Source organism: Cydia amplana, chromosome 4 (assembly GCF_948474715.1).
Source record: "Cydia amplana chromosome 4, ilCydAmpl1.1, whole genome shotgun sequence".
NCBI lineage: Eukaryota > Metazoa > Arthropoda > Insecta > Lepidoptera > Tortricidae > Cydia > Cydia amplana.
Window position 1 is genome coordinate 6,855,329 of NC_086072.1, and position 19,428 is coordinate 6,874,756.

General features: G+C 38.8%; 2 protein-coding genes across 3 annotated transcripts in view; both read left to right on the forward strand.

The window, feature by feature from the left end:
• The window catches only part of LOC134663169 (protein patched), a 37,226-nt gene extending 32,450 nt beyond the window's left edge, over window positions 1-4,776 (forward strand). The window contains exons 14-16 of the mRNA XM_063519525.1: window positions 1,198-1,440; window positions 1,940-2,248; window positions 2,759-4,776. Of these exons, the coding sequence (XP_063375595.1) occupies window positions 1,198-1,440; window positions 1,940-2,248; window positions 2,759-3,061 (855 nt within the window). The 3' untranslated portion in view covers window positions 3,062-4,776. The remainder of the gene's footprint in view (window positions 1-1,197; window positions 1,441-1,939; window positions 2,249-2,758) is intronic.
• A 2,004-nt stretch (window positions 4,777-6,780) lies between these two features.
• LOC134663170 (voltage-dependent calcium channel subunit alpha-2/delta-3) overlaps window positions 6,781-19,428 on the forward strand; it is a 96,565-nt gene continuing 83,917 nt past the window's right edge. Inside the window, exon 1 of one of the 2 annotated variants that reach the window (XM_063519526.1) lies at window positions 6,781-7,509. In XM_063519526.1, coding sequence (XP_063375596.1) covers window positions 7,412-7,509 — 98 coding nt within the window. In that variant the 5' untranslated portion in view covers window positions 6,781-7,411. The remainder of the gene's footprint in view (window positions 7,510-19,428) is intronic. The other variant, XM_063519527.1, reaches the window with a different exon arrangement.

The window sequence follows — 19,428 nt, forward strand, 5'->3', positions numbered from 1 at the left end:
GTCAGTTTTGACACTGTCAGTGACTCATGGTACGGGCTCTGAACGTGACTTCGCACTGCCATACAGATTGATAATAAAATATACAAAATACTTATTATAGCGGAATACATTTATACAACAATGAATATTTAATTATGTTGAGTTAGTCTGTCATTTAATTTCATATCAACATTTTAACTAAGTAGTTATCTTTTAATCTGCATTAAATTATTATACGTGAATTATTTGACTGGTTCTTCAATGTATGGCATAAACCTATCCCTGTCCAAGTCATATTCTAATCAAATATGAACCGCGAATTCTCAGCGGCCAGTACGTACAGCAAGAAGGTTATTAGCGGATTAATGTCGCTGATTGGTAGTTATTGACATTATATGCATTTCATCTACACTTAGCTGTGTACGATAGTGTAATAGAGACAGGCTCTGTAAACGTATCGTCTTATTTAAATGTAGGCGTAATTGTGTATGTGTGCTAATTTGGCCCGAGAATTTGAACGGTAATGTTCCCAAAGGCGGTTTCCAGTTATATGCTTTCACTGTAAGGAAGTATTATTTCAATGTTATTATTATAAAAAAATGATCATTATTATAATGATCTTTTACTTAATCCGTTTTCGAAATCAAACATTAAGGATGGATCACGCTACTGGAGCTTCCAGTGGTTCGTTTTCTATGGAATGCACCACGTGATTACCGATCAGCCGTCATAGAAAATGACGTGTCGGATTTTATTTTTAATTTTTATTTATTTTATTTTTATTTATTTATTAACATAAAAATATACAGCTTATACAAGTACAGTGTCCCACAAAACAGTTTACACGGTTTGACTGTGGGATCGTGCAGTCTCTACTCTCTTATATTACAAAATAGTTTACATCTATCATTACTAACCCGTGGAGCGCCCTAACAAGACACGTGTGCTAGTAACTAGTATAGGAGTTCCATACTACGGTAATTCTGGGGCGCTCCAGGGGCTAATAATGCTCAACAATTACTATACGCGATTTATGAGGTAACTACGCAGCTTTTTACCAAATTTTACTTTATTGGCTTCCTGTCTCTATTGATGCCTCGGTCAGGGCCCGGGCCGGTCTCAGACTCAAGACCCAGATCTTGTTATCTCGTTAGTCGAGCGCAGAAGCGTAGGCTTTCGATGCTGGCGTCGTTTCTTAACTTAAAATTTTTCCTTTAGGCCTTCGTAACATCGATCGGCTGCCGTCGTCGGCGCGCGATGCTGGCCGTGGAGGCGGTGCTGGCGCCCGTGCTGCACGGCGCGCTGGCGGCGGCGCTGGCGGCCTCCATGCTCGCCACCAGCGAGTTCGGCTTCGTCGCCCGTCTGTTCCTGAGGCTGCTGCTGGCGCTCGTCATACTCGGCCTGATCAACGGACTCCTGTTCTTCCCTATCGTGCTGGCGCTGTTGGGGCCCGCTGCTGAGGTGAGTTTAGAAAACCGGCCAAGTGCGAGTCGGACTCGCGCACGGAGGGTTCCGCACCATCAACAAAAAATAGAGCAAAACAAGCAAAAAAAACAAGCAAAAAAACGGTCACCCATCCAAGTACTGACCCCGCCCGACGTTGCTTAACTTCGGTCAAAAATCAGGTTTGTTGTATGGGAGCCCCACTTAAATCTTTATTTTATTCTGTTTTTAGTATTTGTTGTTATAGCGGCAACAGAAATACATCATCTGTGAAAATTTCAACTGTCTAGCTATCACGGTTCGCGAGATACAGCCTGGTGACAGACGGACGGACGGACGGACAGCGGAGTCTTAGTAATAGGGTCCCGTTTTTACCCTTTGGGTACGGAACCCTAAAAAACTAGCACTTTATATAAAATGAAGGCAAAATTATTTAAAGCCCTCTCAGATCTTTTCCTAAATCTTTAATTATGCTACCATAGCTTGTAGCTTATAAAATATATTTATTTTTTATCAGGTTCGACCTTTAGAGCACCCTGAGCGACTATCGACTCCGTCCCCGAAATGCTCGCCCATAGCGAGTCGAAAATCGAACTCTGACAAATCTCGCAACAAGCCGTCACCTCGCTCATGCGCTCCTTCGCTTACCACCATCACCGAGGAGCCGAGCTGGCACAGCTCCGGGCAGTCCGCGCAGTCCTCCATGCAGTCCATCGTGGTGCAACCGGAGGTGGTGGTGGAGACGACTACGTACAACGGGAGTGACTCGAATAGCGGCCGCTCCACGCCGACCAAGACTTCGCACTCTGGATCTATTACGACTAAGGTATGAAACGTAATTAGTGAGACATGAATGTAATTATAGCACGTTAACATAGGTATAGTTTGTAGCTTTCTAATAGACCCCGAAGGCTAATCCTATTGTCTATTGTTAAGAAAAACCGCTCGTGCCACGTGCCACAACCACCTGCATAAAAAATCGGTACTTCGGTTACTGAGTGCCGGCGAGTCGAACGCTACAGAACCAGTCTAAAAAGTGTCATCGAGATGCGTAACAAAGGCGCGTTATCGGAGAGCGCACCTACACTGGTTTTTTGAGCGTTGGACTAGCCCGCGCTCAGGTGCCAAATAGAATAATTAGGACCCTTCTTTGCAGTTTTACTGAACAATAGACAATAGGATTAGCCTTCGGAGTCTATTAGAAAGCTACAAACTATAACGAGCGCGCTTTATACGAATATTTCAGAAAAATATATAAATTAATTTTAATTTCATTTTATAACACCACTTAACAGTTATGGAAAACATTTTACTAATGATAAATATTTTTTTGCAGGTGACGGCCACAGCGAACATAAAGGTGGAAGTGGTGACACCCAGTGACCGAAAATCTCGACGCTCGTACCACTACTACGACCGCGACCGCCGCCGGGACCGCGACGACGAACGTGACCGCGACCGAGACAGAGACCGCGACAGGGACCGAGATCGGGACCGGGATCGCGACAGAGACCGCGAGAGAGACCGGGATCGGTCCAGGGATAGACGAGACCGGTATAGAGATGAAAGGGAGCACCGCGCCTCGCCGCGCGAGAACGGACGAGACTCGGGCCACGAGAGTGACTCGTCGAGGCATTGAACATTCGAACTAAGCAACTTGATACCCTCAAGTGTGTAGTTTCATAATTGTGAAGTAAGACTATAATAGCATTATTTGTTTTCTTTGGATCTGATCGTTATTAGTAGGAAACGATATCTCTTTCTAAAGTTACTAATCGTGTCTGCGGATCGTAAGACGTCTTAAGGTGCGTAACGATGTTTGTATTCAAAGCCTTGAGGCAGTATTACGAAGATTGTAATTTTAAGTTAACAATTCATGAAAATAACAATTAGATACAGTGGAGGCTACAATAATTTGTTTTGAAAGTGCTGGTTTGTATTTAAGCAGCCGTTTTATTACTGAGACCAAGGGGAGTTAAAATTAAGAAATTTAACCGTTGGCTTAATAATATGGTCGTACTTATGGTTTTTGTGTTCTTTGAAATGTACTTTACAATATTTTAATTCGGCCACACGGTTAGGAATTTGCTAATTAAACTCCCCGTGGCTCTTGCGATATTGTTGGATGAAGGCATTCCACGAAGGCACTAGTGTTTGTAGCGGTGACGCGTGATTCAGTGTGAACTCGAGGTTGAATCTTTAAAGACCAAATATCATTTTAATTCTGTGTGTTCCTATTTTAAAGACATTTCCATTTGTCTCCATAATGCTTCTTGTTATATTTTATACCTTCTCTAAAGACTGTGGTCAAATATTATTTTTATGTAATTTATGATATTATTTATTTTACGTTTATGATTATTCTTTCACCAGTGAAGTCTGTAAGAAATCTCAGATTTATTGTACAAATTATTTAGTTACTGGTAGCGTTAGGTTAAGAAGCTATTTATGAGATTACCTAGATATCTAACTGTAATTTGTGATCTTTAGGTAAACGTTCATATAAAATTGTGAAGACTGCATTTAACGATCAAAACACAGTATTCAGAGTACAAGGTAAGTATAAACGCGCGGGCATCGGCCGCGGCCGGCGCCAACCTCAAGAGAACTAACCAATAACGTTGTGACATTTTGTGCAAAGTACTTATTAGATTATATTAATTTATACGCATATAACATAATGATATTCTGTAAATATAGTTTTAGCATAGGTGGACGATGTTTGGCTGCGAATAAAAAGTTATTTTAATACTAGCGAATGGCAACTGTTGAAATACACGCACACATATTTGTATATGAAGCAGCTACGCTCCCCGCTACAATGAGACTTCGGAAATCTGTTTAATTTTGTAATAACTGGTTATTCGCGGCCGGACAAAACGTCTGCAAGGGGGAACGTGAGGTGCCTACGACGAGTAGTGTACCATTGTATAGTTTATTTTTATACAATTTTAACTGACATATTGTCGAAAAACTATAGGTTGTAATGTAAATGAGTTGTGTTTGCTCTTATAGGTATCTGACCCAACGAACAGCTTATATAAATTAGCAATTAGTCGCCATGGAAGTGTTGCATCTGGGACTTTAAATCATTGATGATAAAGGTAACTTATTCAAACAGTAGAACACTTCAGTGGCGAGTGATTAGCCTCATCATAATGTCTGAATTAATTCCTATTGAGCATTAATGTGCCAGCAGCTACTGCCCCAGTGTTTTTTTTTACGACAACGTATATTACTATAATTGATATGAGATTTTAATAAAAATATTTTTACTTGAACGCAACTCGTGACAATAACTTTAAACGAAAGTTTACTGTCACTGTATTGAGAAAATAAAATAATTTAAACTTAGCCCTCATTCTTTTCATTTCTCAGTAATTTTCTTTACTGTGTGCCTTATGATATGATAAATACCTGTGTATTTACAAATGTAGGTATTTAAGTAATAGGTAATGCTATTCAAGGTTAGATTTGACAAATCTGCGCGTCGTCGTGAATGCCACGATCTATAACAGCTTAATAAAACCATAATTCAATTACAAAAAAAAAAACGGAATTATATTGCAATAATACCTAATCTACGAGCCCTATTTAGATTTGGCAGTTTGTTGTGGGTTTGATCTGGTTTTGATACGACCTTGAAGATCGCTTACGCTGATTGGCGCATGCGAAAAGATGTGGAAGTCGTGCGTGAGATACGCGCCAATCACCAAGACGATCTTCAAGGCCGTGTCAAAACCATAACAAATTGTTAAATTTGAATCGGGCTCCGCGAATAGGGGCTGTTCATAAATTACGTCATCTATTTATGACGATTTTTGACCCACCCCCCTAAAATCATCCAAAAATCATGCTTAAAATGACTCCGTTTCCTCCTACGTCATGCTACCGTCATCCGATGGACCCCCCGCCTCAATTTGAAATGACGTAATTTATGAATAGCCCCATACGACAATATTGTCGATTTCTGACTGTGCTGTCTAGGAGCGGCAGCACTCAAACTTTAGAAACCCGATATTTAGTATTTAATTCGAGGCTCATACATAATACTAGTATTTAATTCGAGGCTCATACATAATACTAAATAATGTGAAATAATAAATTGCCCTTAACTACAATGATGAAATGAATAGGTAAGGACTGGTACAGCACTCTAACGCCGTGACAATAGAGGCGTGTTCAGATATTTGTGAGCATCTTAGCCGCTCTGATATATCAGATGGCGATGGTGCTTATATATTAATTGTTATTAATTAGTCTAATGCGCTAAGATAACACTGTTTTTCTCTATTGAAATCGGTCAACGATATATTGTAAAAATATAGTAAAATAATACAGGTAAACAATAGGTACATAATAACAGGTTATCGCAAATACGTGATGTATTTCGCAGTCATTTAACAATAGACATAATAAAACATGTTGAATATCATTCCTTAATCTAGTTATGTGAATACAAAATTAGCTATAAGTACTTACAATAATATTTTAAACTGGAAAAAATATTATAAATATCTCCCAGTCAAAATATTAATCTTTTCTGCTTTATTTTTTTTTCCTAGGATCCTCAATCCTCAAGAAAAACAGAGCTGCTTTTGGACATACTATTTTTTATTTATTTTACTACTACCATCTTCTAAAAAGACTCAAAATGCGATCTTAAAAGACTCAAAATGCGAAGGAACGTATTAGAACTATAAAACCCGAGTGAAATAATTGGATTGACCAAAATAAGCGCTGCCTGGGCAGATAAGTAATTTGGGAACACTATTAACACCGGCCATGAAAATTAACCAGTCGTGCCGGTTAATCTCCTAGGAACTCGTTCAGAAATGAAAATTCAACACCAATATAAAGCCAATTTCATATGAAATCCAGTGGCTCGTATGACAGTCCTCTAAGAAGAGCGAGCGAGTGCACACATCCAACACGTTTTCAGTATTATTTTCATACGTTGAATGAATATAAGAAAAAGGAGGCTAATCTAAGATAACAGTTTAACTTTTGTTTAAATCAATAATCATAAAAAACTGTGTCCTCTCTTACATAAAGCATTTAGTTTTTATAAACTTCATATTGTTTTGATAGATAAAGGTACAAGCCAAACTAAACAACTTAAGATAGGCAGTATAACATTTAAGCTAGCCTGAAGAAATATCTAAACAAACACCTGATTTAGATACTACCGAGCTGGCTTAATTGTGAGCCGTAACCAGTTTAAGTTAAATACCCATCTATTTTTTTAATAATTAGCGTCTGTTTAGCAATTAGGGTCCTAACTTTATTTCTTATCTATGACTTTCAATATAATTGAAGTTGTTAAAGACTAAACAAAGTATTAAAATGAAAGAAAAGAAAATTACATAGAGCGTGATCAGCTTAGTGCGGAATATAATGACGGGCGGGTTTTGGCGGCCGCCTGCGACATTCCTTAGAAAACGGGAGCGCGGGAATCAATAAAGGATTTCCTGGCGGCGTGCCCACGCATGTGCGTTCCGGCGAGCACGAGCGCTGCTGCTGCGACCACACTGCTCCCGACCCTGCCGCGGCCACAACCCTCTATGCCCGCTCAAATTTTACTCCCAACTTACAGGTGTTTCAGGATCAATTAAGCTTATTATCATCACCGAGGACCGCTCCGGTCGCCGACCATCTACCCTCTGAGCAAATAAATCTCAGTAATAAGTAGTAGGCTGTGTTATTGGGCGTATGATCGGCGCGCAACGCCACTGCGGCTCCGGGGCGCGGACGGCGGCGGGGGCGGCGGCTGGCGCGGCGGCGCGCTGCCGGCGTGCTTCCCGCGCGGCACGTTTGTCCTCGCCCGCGGCTCGCCCGCACCACCGTCTCGGTCCGATCTAACCTGATATTTTACACACTCGATGACTCACAAACATACCGGCTCTGACACCAGGGGAGTGTAGTGCGATCGTGTTAGATGTGAGCGGGAGTGCTGTGTGGTTCTGGTGCCTGTGATGTGGGGAGTGCGATGGCGCTGAGAGGCAGCATGTCGCCTCTGGCGCTGTTCATGCCTCTGCTAGCGGTCGCCGCGCTTGCAAACCAGTTAGAGGACATACCCCACAATGAGTAAGATACTAGATTCACTATTTACTTAGGCCCCTTAACAACAGATTCTCAAATTCGCCCAAAGAAGATACGGTACAGTCCTCTTAAAGTGCCTTAAAGTAATTGAATGTTTTTTTTTATCTCAGGCAGCGTTTTAAAAAAATTCTTGTGACAAACATTGTAACATCATAAACCTATTTGAGAAACTGTAAAGTGAGATTTTCACAGGATTACTTTACACGCAAAGTATACAGATTATTGTAGGATAATACAAACATCCACCCTAAATGGATGGCAGAGGATATTTCTATACTTAGTTTTTATCTGAATTTGAGCTGAGAAGCTTAATTTACACGCCAAGACTAATTTTTAAAAACGCATAGGTATTTTACTTTTCCTAGATATCGAATTTATTAGGGTACCTACGTTATCGTAGGGTAGGTTGTCTTAGATAATATCTACCTATTTTTTAATTATGTAAGCAAGTGTAAGCATGTAATACCTAATTATAATTAGATCAAGAATAGGTAATTATTAGCTCGTAGTTATTAAATTAACCATCATCATTTCCATAGTAATTTCTAAACACAATGGGTAATTAGTAAGTATTAACTATTGAAAGGTACGTATTGGTTAATCATTTTGGACCAGGTGTGACTGAGACTTGACTACGTAAACCTAAAACTGCAGGCACATCGGGGTTTAACTAATCTACTATAAGTAGGTTTTTATTTGTAAGTTAAGAACTTTAGGCAGATAAACTAATAGGTACCTACTTACATATTGCATATTTGTAGGCATGCTGTTGTTTGCTATAGGTACAACTATGTGTAAGTAAGTAGGTATATCGTAGCGCTACGCGCGTAGCCGATTCTAGCGTTTTCCGGTTTTGCGGAGGAAAACGACTAAGAACAGAGCGCCCACCGAGCGGGTGCCCGGCACTCAATGTGTTAAGGGCGTTTCAGATAAGTAACCTAAATAATGAAAACATTGATGGTAACATTGATAACCCTTTCTGCCATAACCCTTATTAATTCTTATACATATTTACAGATATATTACATACCTATAGGTATGTCATTGTGTTGTTATCGCGTTCTCAAAGGATGGTCTAAAGAGTTGAATAAAATTTACGAGTGTACTCGACTACGACGGGTCGTGTCGTGTACGGTAAGGGGAAAACTTGATCTAGCTATGTTTACTTAGTTCTTAATTAGAATTATTTTCCCGAGCCTCCATGCAAAAAGCAAATCACACACTTAAATGTATGTAATATCTGGGTGACCGAGCTTCGCTCGGAAAACATATTAAAACTCGAAAATGCGCGTTTTCCCAGAGATAAGACCTAGCCAGATCGATTTTTCGGCCCCAAAAACCCCCGTATAGCAGATTTCATCGAAATCGTTAGAGCCGTTTCCGAGATCCCCGAAATATATATCATATATAAATAAATAAATAAATAAACAAGAATTGCTCGTTTAAAGGTATTAGATAGATATATATAGTATCCACATATATACGTACCAACTATATTTGTTATATTTATATCTACTTGGCGGCGAACTAAGCTGAAAATCGATTATTCCTCGGTCCTGTCCCGAGCTTCCTTGATCGCCCAAATATTATAAATATGAACACGCCATTAAGCCACTGACGATTAACGTAAGGTTACCGTGATGCATCATTTAGTGCCTTTAGTGGAGCAACCGGTGGGGGGCGGTCACAGACATATATCGTTATCAAAATGGACATTAATGGGCGGACTTTTTCATTCTCACCAATATCGTACTTAAGTAGAAAAGTGTAATAATGCACTGCCATGATGGGAGTTTACTTTAAGTACTCGGAGTTAAGTACTGCCCTAGTAGCACGGTCGCATGCCTGTCACGTTCTAACAAGTATGTAAGTGCGAAAGTGACGGGAATAGTGATAGTCGATAAAAATGGAACCGTAGCCCGCAGAACTCATGAAAACCAAATATTTAAATCATTATCACTTCATTTTCCCTTTAATTTATACTTACTCTAATAGTGACGTCTCGTGTTAATAAGATTAGTGTTGAACTAATTATTTCGCTTATGTGCTAAGAAATATTTAAACAAGAGGCCGATTCTGATTTATCTAATTTAGCATTTGGTTTTGTTTGGATACCACCTTGACAAGAGCTCATGCTGATCGGTCCCCGCGCGCATGCGTCATAAAGTCGTGTCATTAGACATTTCGCTCGCACTTACTGGTGCGCGTGAGATGCAGTGCGAGGTGCGAGTCGTGTCAAGGTCATACCAAAACCTAGCGCAGTGCTTATTATCTACCTAAGATTTAAACAAACATTATATTGAAAACAATACTCTTGGAGTACTTTGCAGCCCTCGAGGCCGGTCGTAGGTATACATATGTAGAGTCTATTTAGATATATGTCGGCTGCGACCAGTACTGTTGGTTTACGAGGCTAATGACAGCTAATTAACCTTACGCTACGTAAGTCACGCCACCCCGGGATATTATCGGCGTTACCTAATACCAACCCCATGACATGGGAACTTTAGTACTTGAAGCAGAAAAGCGTTTATAAGGGAACCGAGAACCGACAGGCATACGTAGATTTTAAAAATATGATAGAAATAAAATTTTGACTACCTGTGTGACTACCTGGCCCTGCCTATGTGGCCGATGACCCTCGGTTAAAATCCTGGTAAGGGCATTTATTCGTGTGTATATATTATATGTATATATAGTAGGTACATATACGTATTGTTATGGTTGTCCACAACAACACGGGCCTCAATTAGGCTTACTATGGGACAATTTGTGTAATAATGTCCTACGTACAATATTTTATTTTTATAATACGTTAAAATAGGATCGCACACGGTGATTGGTGCATGCGAAATGCACTCAGAAGTCGTGTCGTTATAGTCGCTATAACTGCTATAAGTTTAGAAGTCCATTTTGACAGTTGTAAATTGACCCTTATATTTACGAAGCTAAGACCTACAGTTTAACCTATCAACATCAACATCAACATTTATTCAGCAAATAGGCCACAAGGGCACTTTTACACGTACACGTACAAAACCTTATAACACTATTATAGTGTCATCATATCATCATATATAAGGGTCAATTCATAACTGTCAAAATTGTATTCTTAGCTGCGTTAGACTATAGACAACTGGATCGCCCTAAATAGTCCGAGTGAGATGCACTATGTCAAGGTCGTATCATAACAGGATCGAAACTTTAACAAATTAATTAATCAGAATCGACGTCAAGTCGCTTAATTATGAAATCTTTGAATACAATTTTTGTCGGCCCGTTGACTCATAAAAAATATCTTAAGTTAACATACTTTCAGATCTTCCTTCGCAAATTTAATTTTACTTCTCCTTTTAACCTTGATACCATTTGTAATTTTATTTATTATTTTAATAAGACATCTAAAGTCTCGTTCATATGAATCATATGGGACGACCTTTATTTAAAAGTGAAACTTTAAATATACCGATAGTAATTTCGATCCATGGAAATCACTTTTGATGGCTTTCAAAGCTACTAGAAGGCCCGACTACAACCTGAATAGAGACACGCGATAAAAATGGGACGCAATTATGTACACGGAAAGTTCAGTGCCCTCCTACACCTACGTAACCTCAAATTTTCATTAATCATCGATTTGGGACAGAAGTGTCTTTAAGTTATTAATTGCGACTCTTTAAATATGTATGTCAATAACCTATAGATTTTTAATCTGGGCACAGAATAAATAATAGTACTAAGTACAGAAGACTCACTCTCTAACAAAACGCGCGGCTTATGGCTTTCCCCAAAATTGGGGCCGAACGTATGTACTTTTAGCTACCTGTAGCAAAGCGACGAAATCGCGGAGTGAGACAAGCCTGATCTGGGGCTGAATTCAGAAAGTACTAAAGAAAATATTGGGTGGATCAACTTTTTTGTATTATTAATCTGTCTAGTTGTCCGTGGGACAGTAGTGGCACAGTTTGTTAAAAGAAAAGTTATACCTAAGTACAGTTAGCAGCAGAATTTACTAAGCGGGCGAGGTGTTCAAAATTACCTTGACACGCTCTTATTCTCTTAACAACAAAGTCGCGTCAAGAACATTTTGAACACCTGGCCAGCTTAGCAACTTCTGCTGCTGACTGTACTACGTTATTCTAATATGCTAAATGTTAAATCGATTACCCATTATCGAAAGGGCACACAATTGCCATAAAAATGTATGTTTGATTAATACCATAAAACCAGGGTTTTAATCTTGGAGGATACAACTAAACGGAGTAGCCATTAACCTTTTGGCCGCCGGACCTAGTCTGCAAAGACGCTCACTCACACGCCTGAGTAAATTTTAAGTAAACAACTAATAAAAAGTTTAGGGATTGCAAATAGTGATATCGATCGGCTTTGTTCTTAACCAACTTTAATTTATTTCGAAAATGCCAAAAATTCACATATTTTTTACACACGACATGTTAAAAATAAAGGTCTTTATTATTAAAAACAACCACTAAACAATATCGATTCATGACGTAATATCACCGCACTAGGCTGTACGAGAAGTCTTGAATACAAGACAATGGCGCGCATGGACTGCCTGCAGTGCAGACCGACAAGGACTGTTTCCGCGCGGATTAAGTAATAATAGTCTCTAGGTCAATGGCGTAAGCGCTTTACCTTCCACTTCTACACTGGTGACCACGTGGAACACTGAAAATGAGCGATACCGAGAATGATGGATCCGTAGACTCGCAGATACCTGGACCGAGCAAACCAAGAAAAGGTACGCAAGAGGGCTGCATACCGACGGAAATTTACCGCATCGGCGTAAATGTGCCTTTAATATACTTCTATTAATAAAATTAGGAAGGAGAAAGAGCGAAAGCAAAACTAGCGAATAAAATATTTTATATTGACAGCAAGAATAACAACCATGCGTCTCTAGAGACTCAATGCGCCTGCGGGCGGCGAGCGCAATACATGGCTTGCAGCGCTGCAGCCGAGGGCCGATCGTTAGACCGTCCATACGGCGCGCAGCGCTTACAGCTGAATTTACAAAATTTGTTAGTAATAAAATATGTACAATCATCATCATCACCACATCACCCCCCTCCAGAAGACCTCGATTACCACACCGTTTGGCCTCTTCGAGTTCCCGTATATGACGTTCTAATTTTATTAATAGAAGTATATTAAAGGCACATTTACCTTCCACTTCTACACTACCATGTAAATTTTTCGTCAATTTCAAATATATAACATTCTCATAGTTAGGCGACACTGACCAGTCCGAGCGTCCGCCTGTACCATTCTTGTGCGAAGCGGTCACTGCAGGGTATCACTCCCCACTACACTATCATCTCAAAATGAATCATTTGTTCTGCAAATAGACCACAAGGACAGATTTACTTGTCTGACTCGACAGCTGAAGAAGCTCCCTGAACTTCAGCTCTAGTTATGCCTGTCTCTCTCTCGATTAATGTATTCTAGTTACGAGTTACCACCAATTGGCATTTAACAGGTGTTCAAATGCTTAAAAAAAAACAAATTTGCGATTTGATATATATTTTGAATATTCTCACATCGAGTTAACATTCCCATCCCTAGCTGTCTTGTATACAAGACAACGGCGAGGAGGAACATGAAAAACGTTGTAATCTGGAGCAATTTTTGTGATAGCCTTATTATAAAAGAATGGATTTATATATCTGCTTTAAATGCAATTATTTCAAAAATCAAAGACCCAAAACATTAACACGACTGTAAAAAAATACAATTGATGTTTTTTTCACATTTACCGAGCGGCTGAATTTGTGTCTTGTATACAATACAGCGGCGCCAGTGTATAGTTCAATCGTTGTCTTGTATACATGCCAACGGCGGTCAAAGGGTTAACAGGCTTTCCCCTCTGTCGAAAATAGGCGGCCAACGGTCATACACAATGTATGGACTGACGTTTATCTGACATGGCTATTTTTACGTTACGCATACATTTGACGTTACCCTCCCCCGCAAAAATCGGCAGACTGTTTTGTACAGAAAATTACAGACATGGCGTCTCCGTTTGATTATATCGTCCAAGGTTTTAATAGTGACCCCGGCGACCGTAACCATGGCAACCAGTGACAAGATAAAGTTGATTTACCCATACATGTAACCTACAATTTTAATGAATCACCAATTTGGGACAGTGGTGACTTTAACGTTATTAATTTTATTGTGACTTTATAAATACGTACTTATGTCAGCTACTGGTAAGTATAAATCTGGAAATGGATTCAGAAAGTAAAGGAAATTAATTTAGTATACGTATTGTATGTATCTAAATTTTAATGCATATCCGTGAATAGACCAGGGGTTTTCCCGAGGGTCTACAGTATGGGGTTCTTCAAAAAAGGAGTGTACAGGTTTTTAAAAAGGTCGGCAACGCGCATAATGTAACACCTCTGGAGTTGCAGGCGTCCATAGGCTACGGTTATTGCTTACCATCAGGCGGCCCATATGCTTGTTTGCCACCGATGTGGTATAAAAAAGGGGCCCAATTCACGTTGTCAATGCCAAGTACCTAATTTATTTTATAGTATATGCGCCTATGTAAACTGTAGCTATGCATTGTACCTGTATGTAACGTTACGAGAAAAATAAACTGAATGGTAACTTCATTTCATCACAGATTTCATTTTATTGCAGACTTTTATCTCTTCAGTAGTCAGATTTTAATACTTAAGTTGTTAAAGATCGGTTTAGGTATCCAAGTTTGATTATACTTCACACAGTAGTTAATTGGTTATAATTATAGGGGAACGGGGGGTAATGAGAGCCATCGGGTAATGAGTTTTTAAAATTTATTTGACTAGGACAAAATTGACGCGTGTGTCGTGAATTTTATCGCTGCTGTGACCGACAAGTTATTGTTTAATACCGGGTTTTATTTATGTTTGATGTGTGTTTACGTTGCCTGCCGGGCTAGCACATGATTGGCGCGAGAGTATCTCGCGGCGAGATAGACTACCCGTCCCTCTTTTATTAACACAGCTAGAAAAAGACGGGTAGTCTATCTCGCCGCGAGATACTGTCGCGCCAATCATGTGCTAGGGGTGCTGTAGTATTGAAACAATGCCGTGACTAGCGGCGTGTTATGCCGACACGATTAATTGTGGCCTTTATGGTGCCGTCAACAATCGACGTTCCCCCATGGCCATAGAGAAAAAAATACATAGATTGCTCACTCCATACATCAGTTTTAGTACCAAAAAGACTATTAGCATCTAGCATCGAGTAGCGGAACTATCAGTACCGCTACTTGACAATAGATGTAGCACTCAACAGCATAAGACTTTCCGGTCGGTGCTAAATCTATTGTCAAGTAGCAGTACTGATAGTTCCGCTACTCGATGCTAGATGTAGACACTGAAATTAATAGTCTAACTGATGTATGGAGTGAGCACTTGTCTTACTATATTTCTCTATGCCATGGCGAGGCCAGGCTCCGTCCGCGCCGCTAAGCAGCTTACTGACAGCCAATTACAGGTCTCCTCACCTCCCTCCCTCTAAGAAGATGAATTTCGGTAATGACGTGACGGCGTCTGAACGCTGCGATTTGCTAAACGAAAAAGTTCACAAGTGACAGTTGAGGGTTCCGTGGATGGATCAATTCGTGATAAATTACTGTTCTGTTCGGCTAACCGACGATGAGGGAAAAAGTTCCTTATTAGCCCTATTGCTGAGAGCCTCGCGAAAAACACTTGCCGGGAAACGCAAAATAAAAGGCGGCGAATAAAAGAGAATTGCACTACAATAATTCGCGAAAGAGGGTGCGAGATACCAAGCGAACGAGCGCAAATGGACAAGAAAAGGATGCGTCAAACGAGAACTTAATTGCAAAGTGTATTTGTAATGCATAGTATTTTTAATTATGGTCTAGGAGAACGTAAAAAACGATAGAACTATTTTTTATCGTTGCTTTTGAATTTCTTGAGCCACATAATTACATGATACAGAGGAAGCATGATACCTAAATAAACTGCAGTAACAGTCAGATGTTTGCAGTCTTTAGCAAATGTCTGTTATTCATTTAGTGCTGCGTTCATTAATTATGTTATGTACCTAGTACTGGTAAAAAGATTAGTAAGTGCTATTTTTAATATGCCATTTTCATAATACCTACTTATGTACGTTGAAGCTTGTAGCTAATCACACCCAAATTGTAATATATGACACTGGATATGTGTGTGTGTATTAAGTGTTGCATTGTTTTGACGACCGGTCTGGCCTAGTGGGTAGTGACCCTGCCTGTGAAGCCGCGGTCCTGGGTTCGAATCCCAGTAAGGGCATTTATTTGTGTGATGAGCACAGATATTTGTTCCTGAGTCATGGTTGTTTTCTATGTATTTAAGTATTTGTATATTATATACATCGTTGTCTGAGTACCCACAACACAAGCTTTCTTGAGCTTACCGTGGGGCTTAGTCAATTTGTGTAATAATGTCCTATAATATTTATTTATTTATTTATATTATTGTGTGGATAGACATTCTAGGTATATTTCAAATTAAAAACCCAATATTTCCTTAGAACGCTGATTAATCCTATCCCCTTGTATAGTGTGACATAAATAGAAATAAAATAAAATGAAACTATCTAAAAAAAATTACCATAACCTACGAGTGGATTTCTGCTTTCAGTTCAGAAATTGAATCTAAAAATAAGCACGGGTTTTTACGGTGACATATCGTCAGATGACAAGCAAAAGTCACTAAGTACCACCACAAGTTCATAGCCATAGTGAACCATATTAGTACGAAAAGAAGGTTGATTTTTGTTTAAATATTTTATAGTAATTAGTGAGTTTTGCTTGTCACCTGACGATATACATCAATATTAAACGGTCAAAGGTTAACTACCATTGGATTGGTTTGATAACGAGCCGGCCCACGCATCCCACGTAAAGTGACAATGTGGGAAGCATACAGCCTCCGCCAATTAAAATCCACTCCTTGTGATCAAATTGCTTTAACTTTGCTATAACAAGTTTATAGTTTACTTAATGTTTCGTTATTAAGTTAGATATTTCTTAGATATTCTATTCTTTAGTTTGAATGCAGCGGCATCAACATATCGTCTTCAATTGTATGGCGGCGGCTAGGTTCGAAAGATGTATTAAAATAAGATCAAAACCTTATCAAATTGTTAATACATAATCGGCCTTTTCATTTCTTTATTTTCAGACCACCGTACAAGTTGCTACGTTACCAAAATCATTTATTCACATATTTGACAGTTTCCTATGTATATGTCGCAGTCGGATCGGTTAATCCGCCGTATTACATTACGGCTAGCCGTTTTACAAAACAGGGGCGTTTTGAAATGCGGCGGTTTGACGATTAGCCGGATTGAATGCGGCTGAATAAAAATCCGCCGGAATGTATTCGGCGTAGGGCTTGCAATTCGAATATTCGAATTTGTCGAATATTCGACCTGTTTTGATATTCGAACATTCGGCCGCTCAGGTTTCGAATATTCGAATATTTTTTATTACTATAAAAAAATCTATGTCATCCGCTGTAGTTACAGTTTCTGTGTGTTTTACGGGTATTTACAGTGAATGAGGAACGGTAGGTACCCAAATACGAAGGAAATAATATTTTAACTGTATTCCTCTCGATAGACTTCGTGAATACACTCCTCGCTCAACTAACCTAACTCAATTTAAAAGAAAACGAAATCAAAAAGTATATTATTTTTACGGTGCGTAAGTTTTAAGTTAAAGGATCATTCTGTTTATTCAGTACAAGCGTACGTTAAGCGAATTTTTGTAGTCTAAACCTTGCCACTTATCGCAATTCTCAAATTTAATCATACCAAACCTGCCCAACTTGGTAATCTAACCATGCACCTTTAGCTGACGAATAATCCACCCAGTACTCAACTAACTTTTTCCCTTAAATATTCCAATATTATATAATTAGCCGACCATTAAGAATAATAACTTGCCAAAACAAATAAAGTCAATAAAGATTCAAAATACAATGAAATTAAATTTACAGGCCTCTGAGTGATTACAAGTTAATTTAAATTGGAAAATAATTACCTACTAAAAAAATATCTTACATACCTAGATATACCTAGTGTTTGGATGGTTAAAGTTATATTATTTCACGCAACGACGCATTTATAATAAGTTTTATCCAGAAATATTAAATACGTCTAATTTTGGCGTTTTACTTGTTTTTATAAATGTGGGCATCTTATAAATAGTAGGATGATAAAATCTAGTCAAGTGGATTTCTGCCAAATATCCTTAGTTTTAGCAATATGTGAAAAAGCTTTTGAATAAAACGATAATAAACCGATTTCTCGTTCCTTTTCTTATTTTTTATAATATTCGAATAATTATTCGAATACGTCGTCAGAAAAAGTCGAATATTCGAATATCTGAAAGTTTCGAATATTTGCAAGCCCTAATTCGGCGCCATACGTTCTTCAACACGGCTAGCCGTAATGTAATACAGCGAGTCATTAGCACGGATTTAGAGTTAATAAACTGGATCGAGTACATTGACCAAAAAGTGTGTCCACATGAGAAGTCAAACTAGAGCCCTGCATCTCGTTCTAATTAGGGTGACCATAAGACATCTGTATGTGGGATATTAGGATAACATGAAATATATCAGTAGGGTGTGTCATTTTCTAAATAAAGTGAAATTTTAAGTAGTCGGGTTTTTTCTTTCATTTGTAGTCGGCCTCTTTAGGGAGCGTTCAAGTATTACGTAACGAATTTGGGGGGAGGGGGGTCTTGTAAAACGTTACGAGGCGTTACAGGGGCGGGAGGGGGGGGGGTTTGAACTACGCGTTACGTAACATTGTTTTTTAACCTTTCAGAACTTTTCGCCACTTTACGGTAAGTACTTTACGCCACATAATTGTGGCCTTTAGGTAAAAAAATGGTCACTTGGTGGTTACGTAACGTTTTACTAGGGGGGAGGGGGGGTACAGATAAACGTTACGGCGCGTTACATGGGGGGAGGAGGTGTCCAAAAATTGCGTTACATAATACTTGAACACTCCCTTAGCACTCACTCATGGTATGTTCATAAAGGTAGGCTTCCCTTTTGTCCACTTCAGCTTTTTTTAAGTGTAAGCGTCATTGAAGATCTGTTTAGCAAATATGACGTTTTTTTTAAAGTTGGTGCCTTTTTTCTATTGACGGAAATGTGTCCTACCTATAAAGAATCGATTGCATATATATAAACAGTTTGACACACCTTTTCCATAACAAAATATTATGTATAAATGAGAGTCTGTAATGTTTAAGGAGTTAAGCACTTTGGTTTTTAATTTTGGCAATTGAAGGGATGTTTACAAAAACAACATAACTGACTACACTGGTTGACACCTGAAACGATTAACATGTTCTTAAAAAAAATGACAACCGCTCTAAGCAGTTATGTTGTTTTTGTAAACATTCCTTCAATTAGGTATTCTATAACAAATCTTAAATTAAACATGCCGAAATAAAGACATACCTATTAAGTTAAACTTACTTTTACATTACCTACGTTAATAATAAGAATTCTGTGAGACCGATTCACAACGTGCCGACATCATAGTCACCCTAATGAGTTTGACAATGTTGTCTTGTATTTTTATAGTAAAATGTAATCATTGTGGCTTTCTTGTGAAACAATATTCCACAATTAGCAATTATTTCACTCCAACAACCTTTAACACAACATTTCTTCACAATTTTTAAGAAATTTCGCATTCACGTGTTTTGAAGAAATGTCATCAAATTGGGGATACCAATTAATATTTAAAGTTACTACAAATCCTACCATACTAAAATTTAGGTTTTTTTTGCTGTGTATGCGCTTGGTTTAATCAGTTAATAATATTGGCATCATAATTATTTACAAATTACTTAAA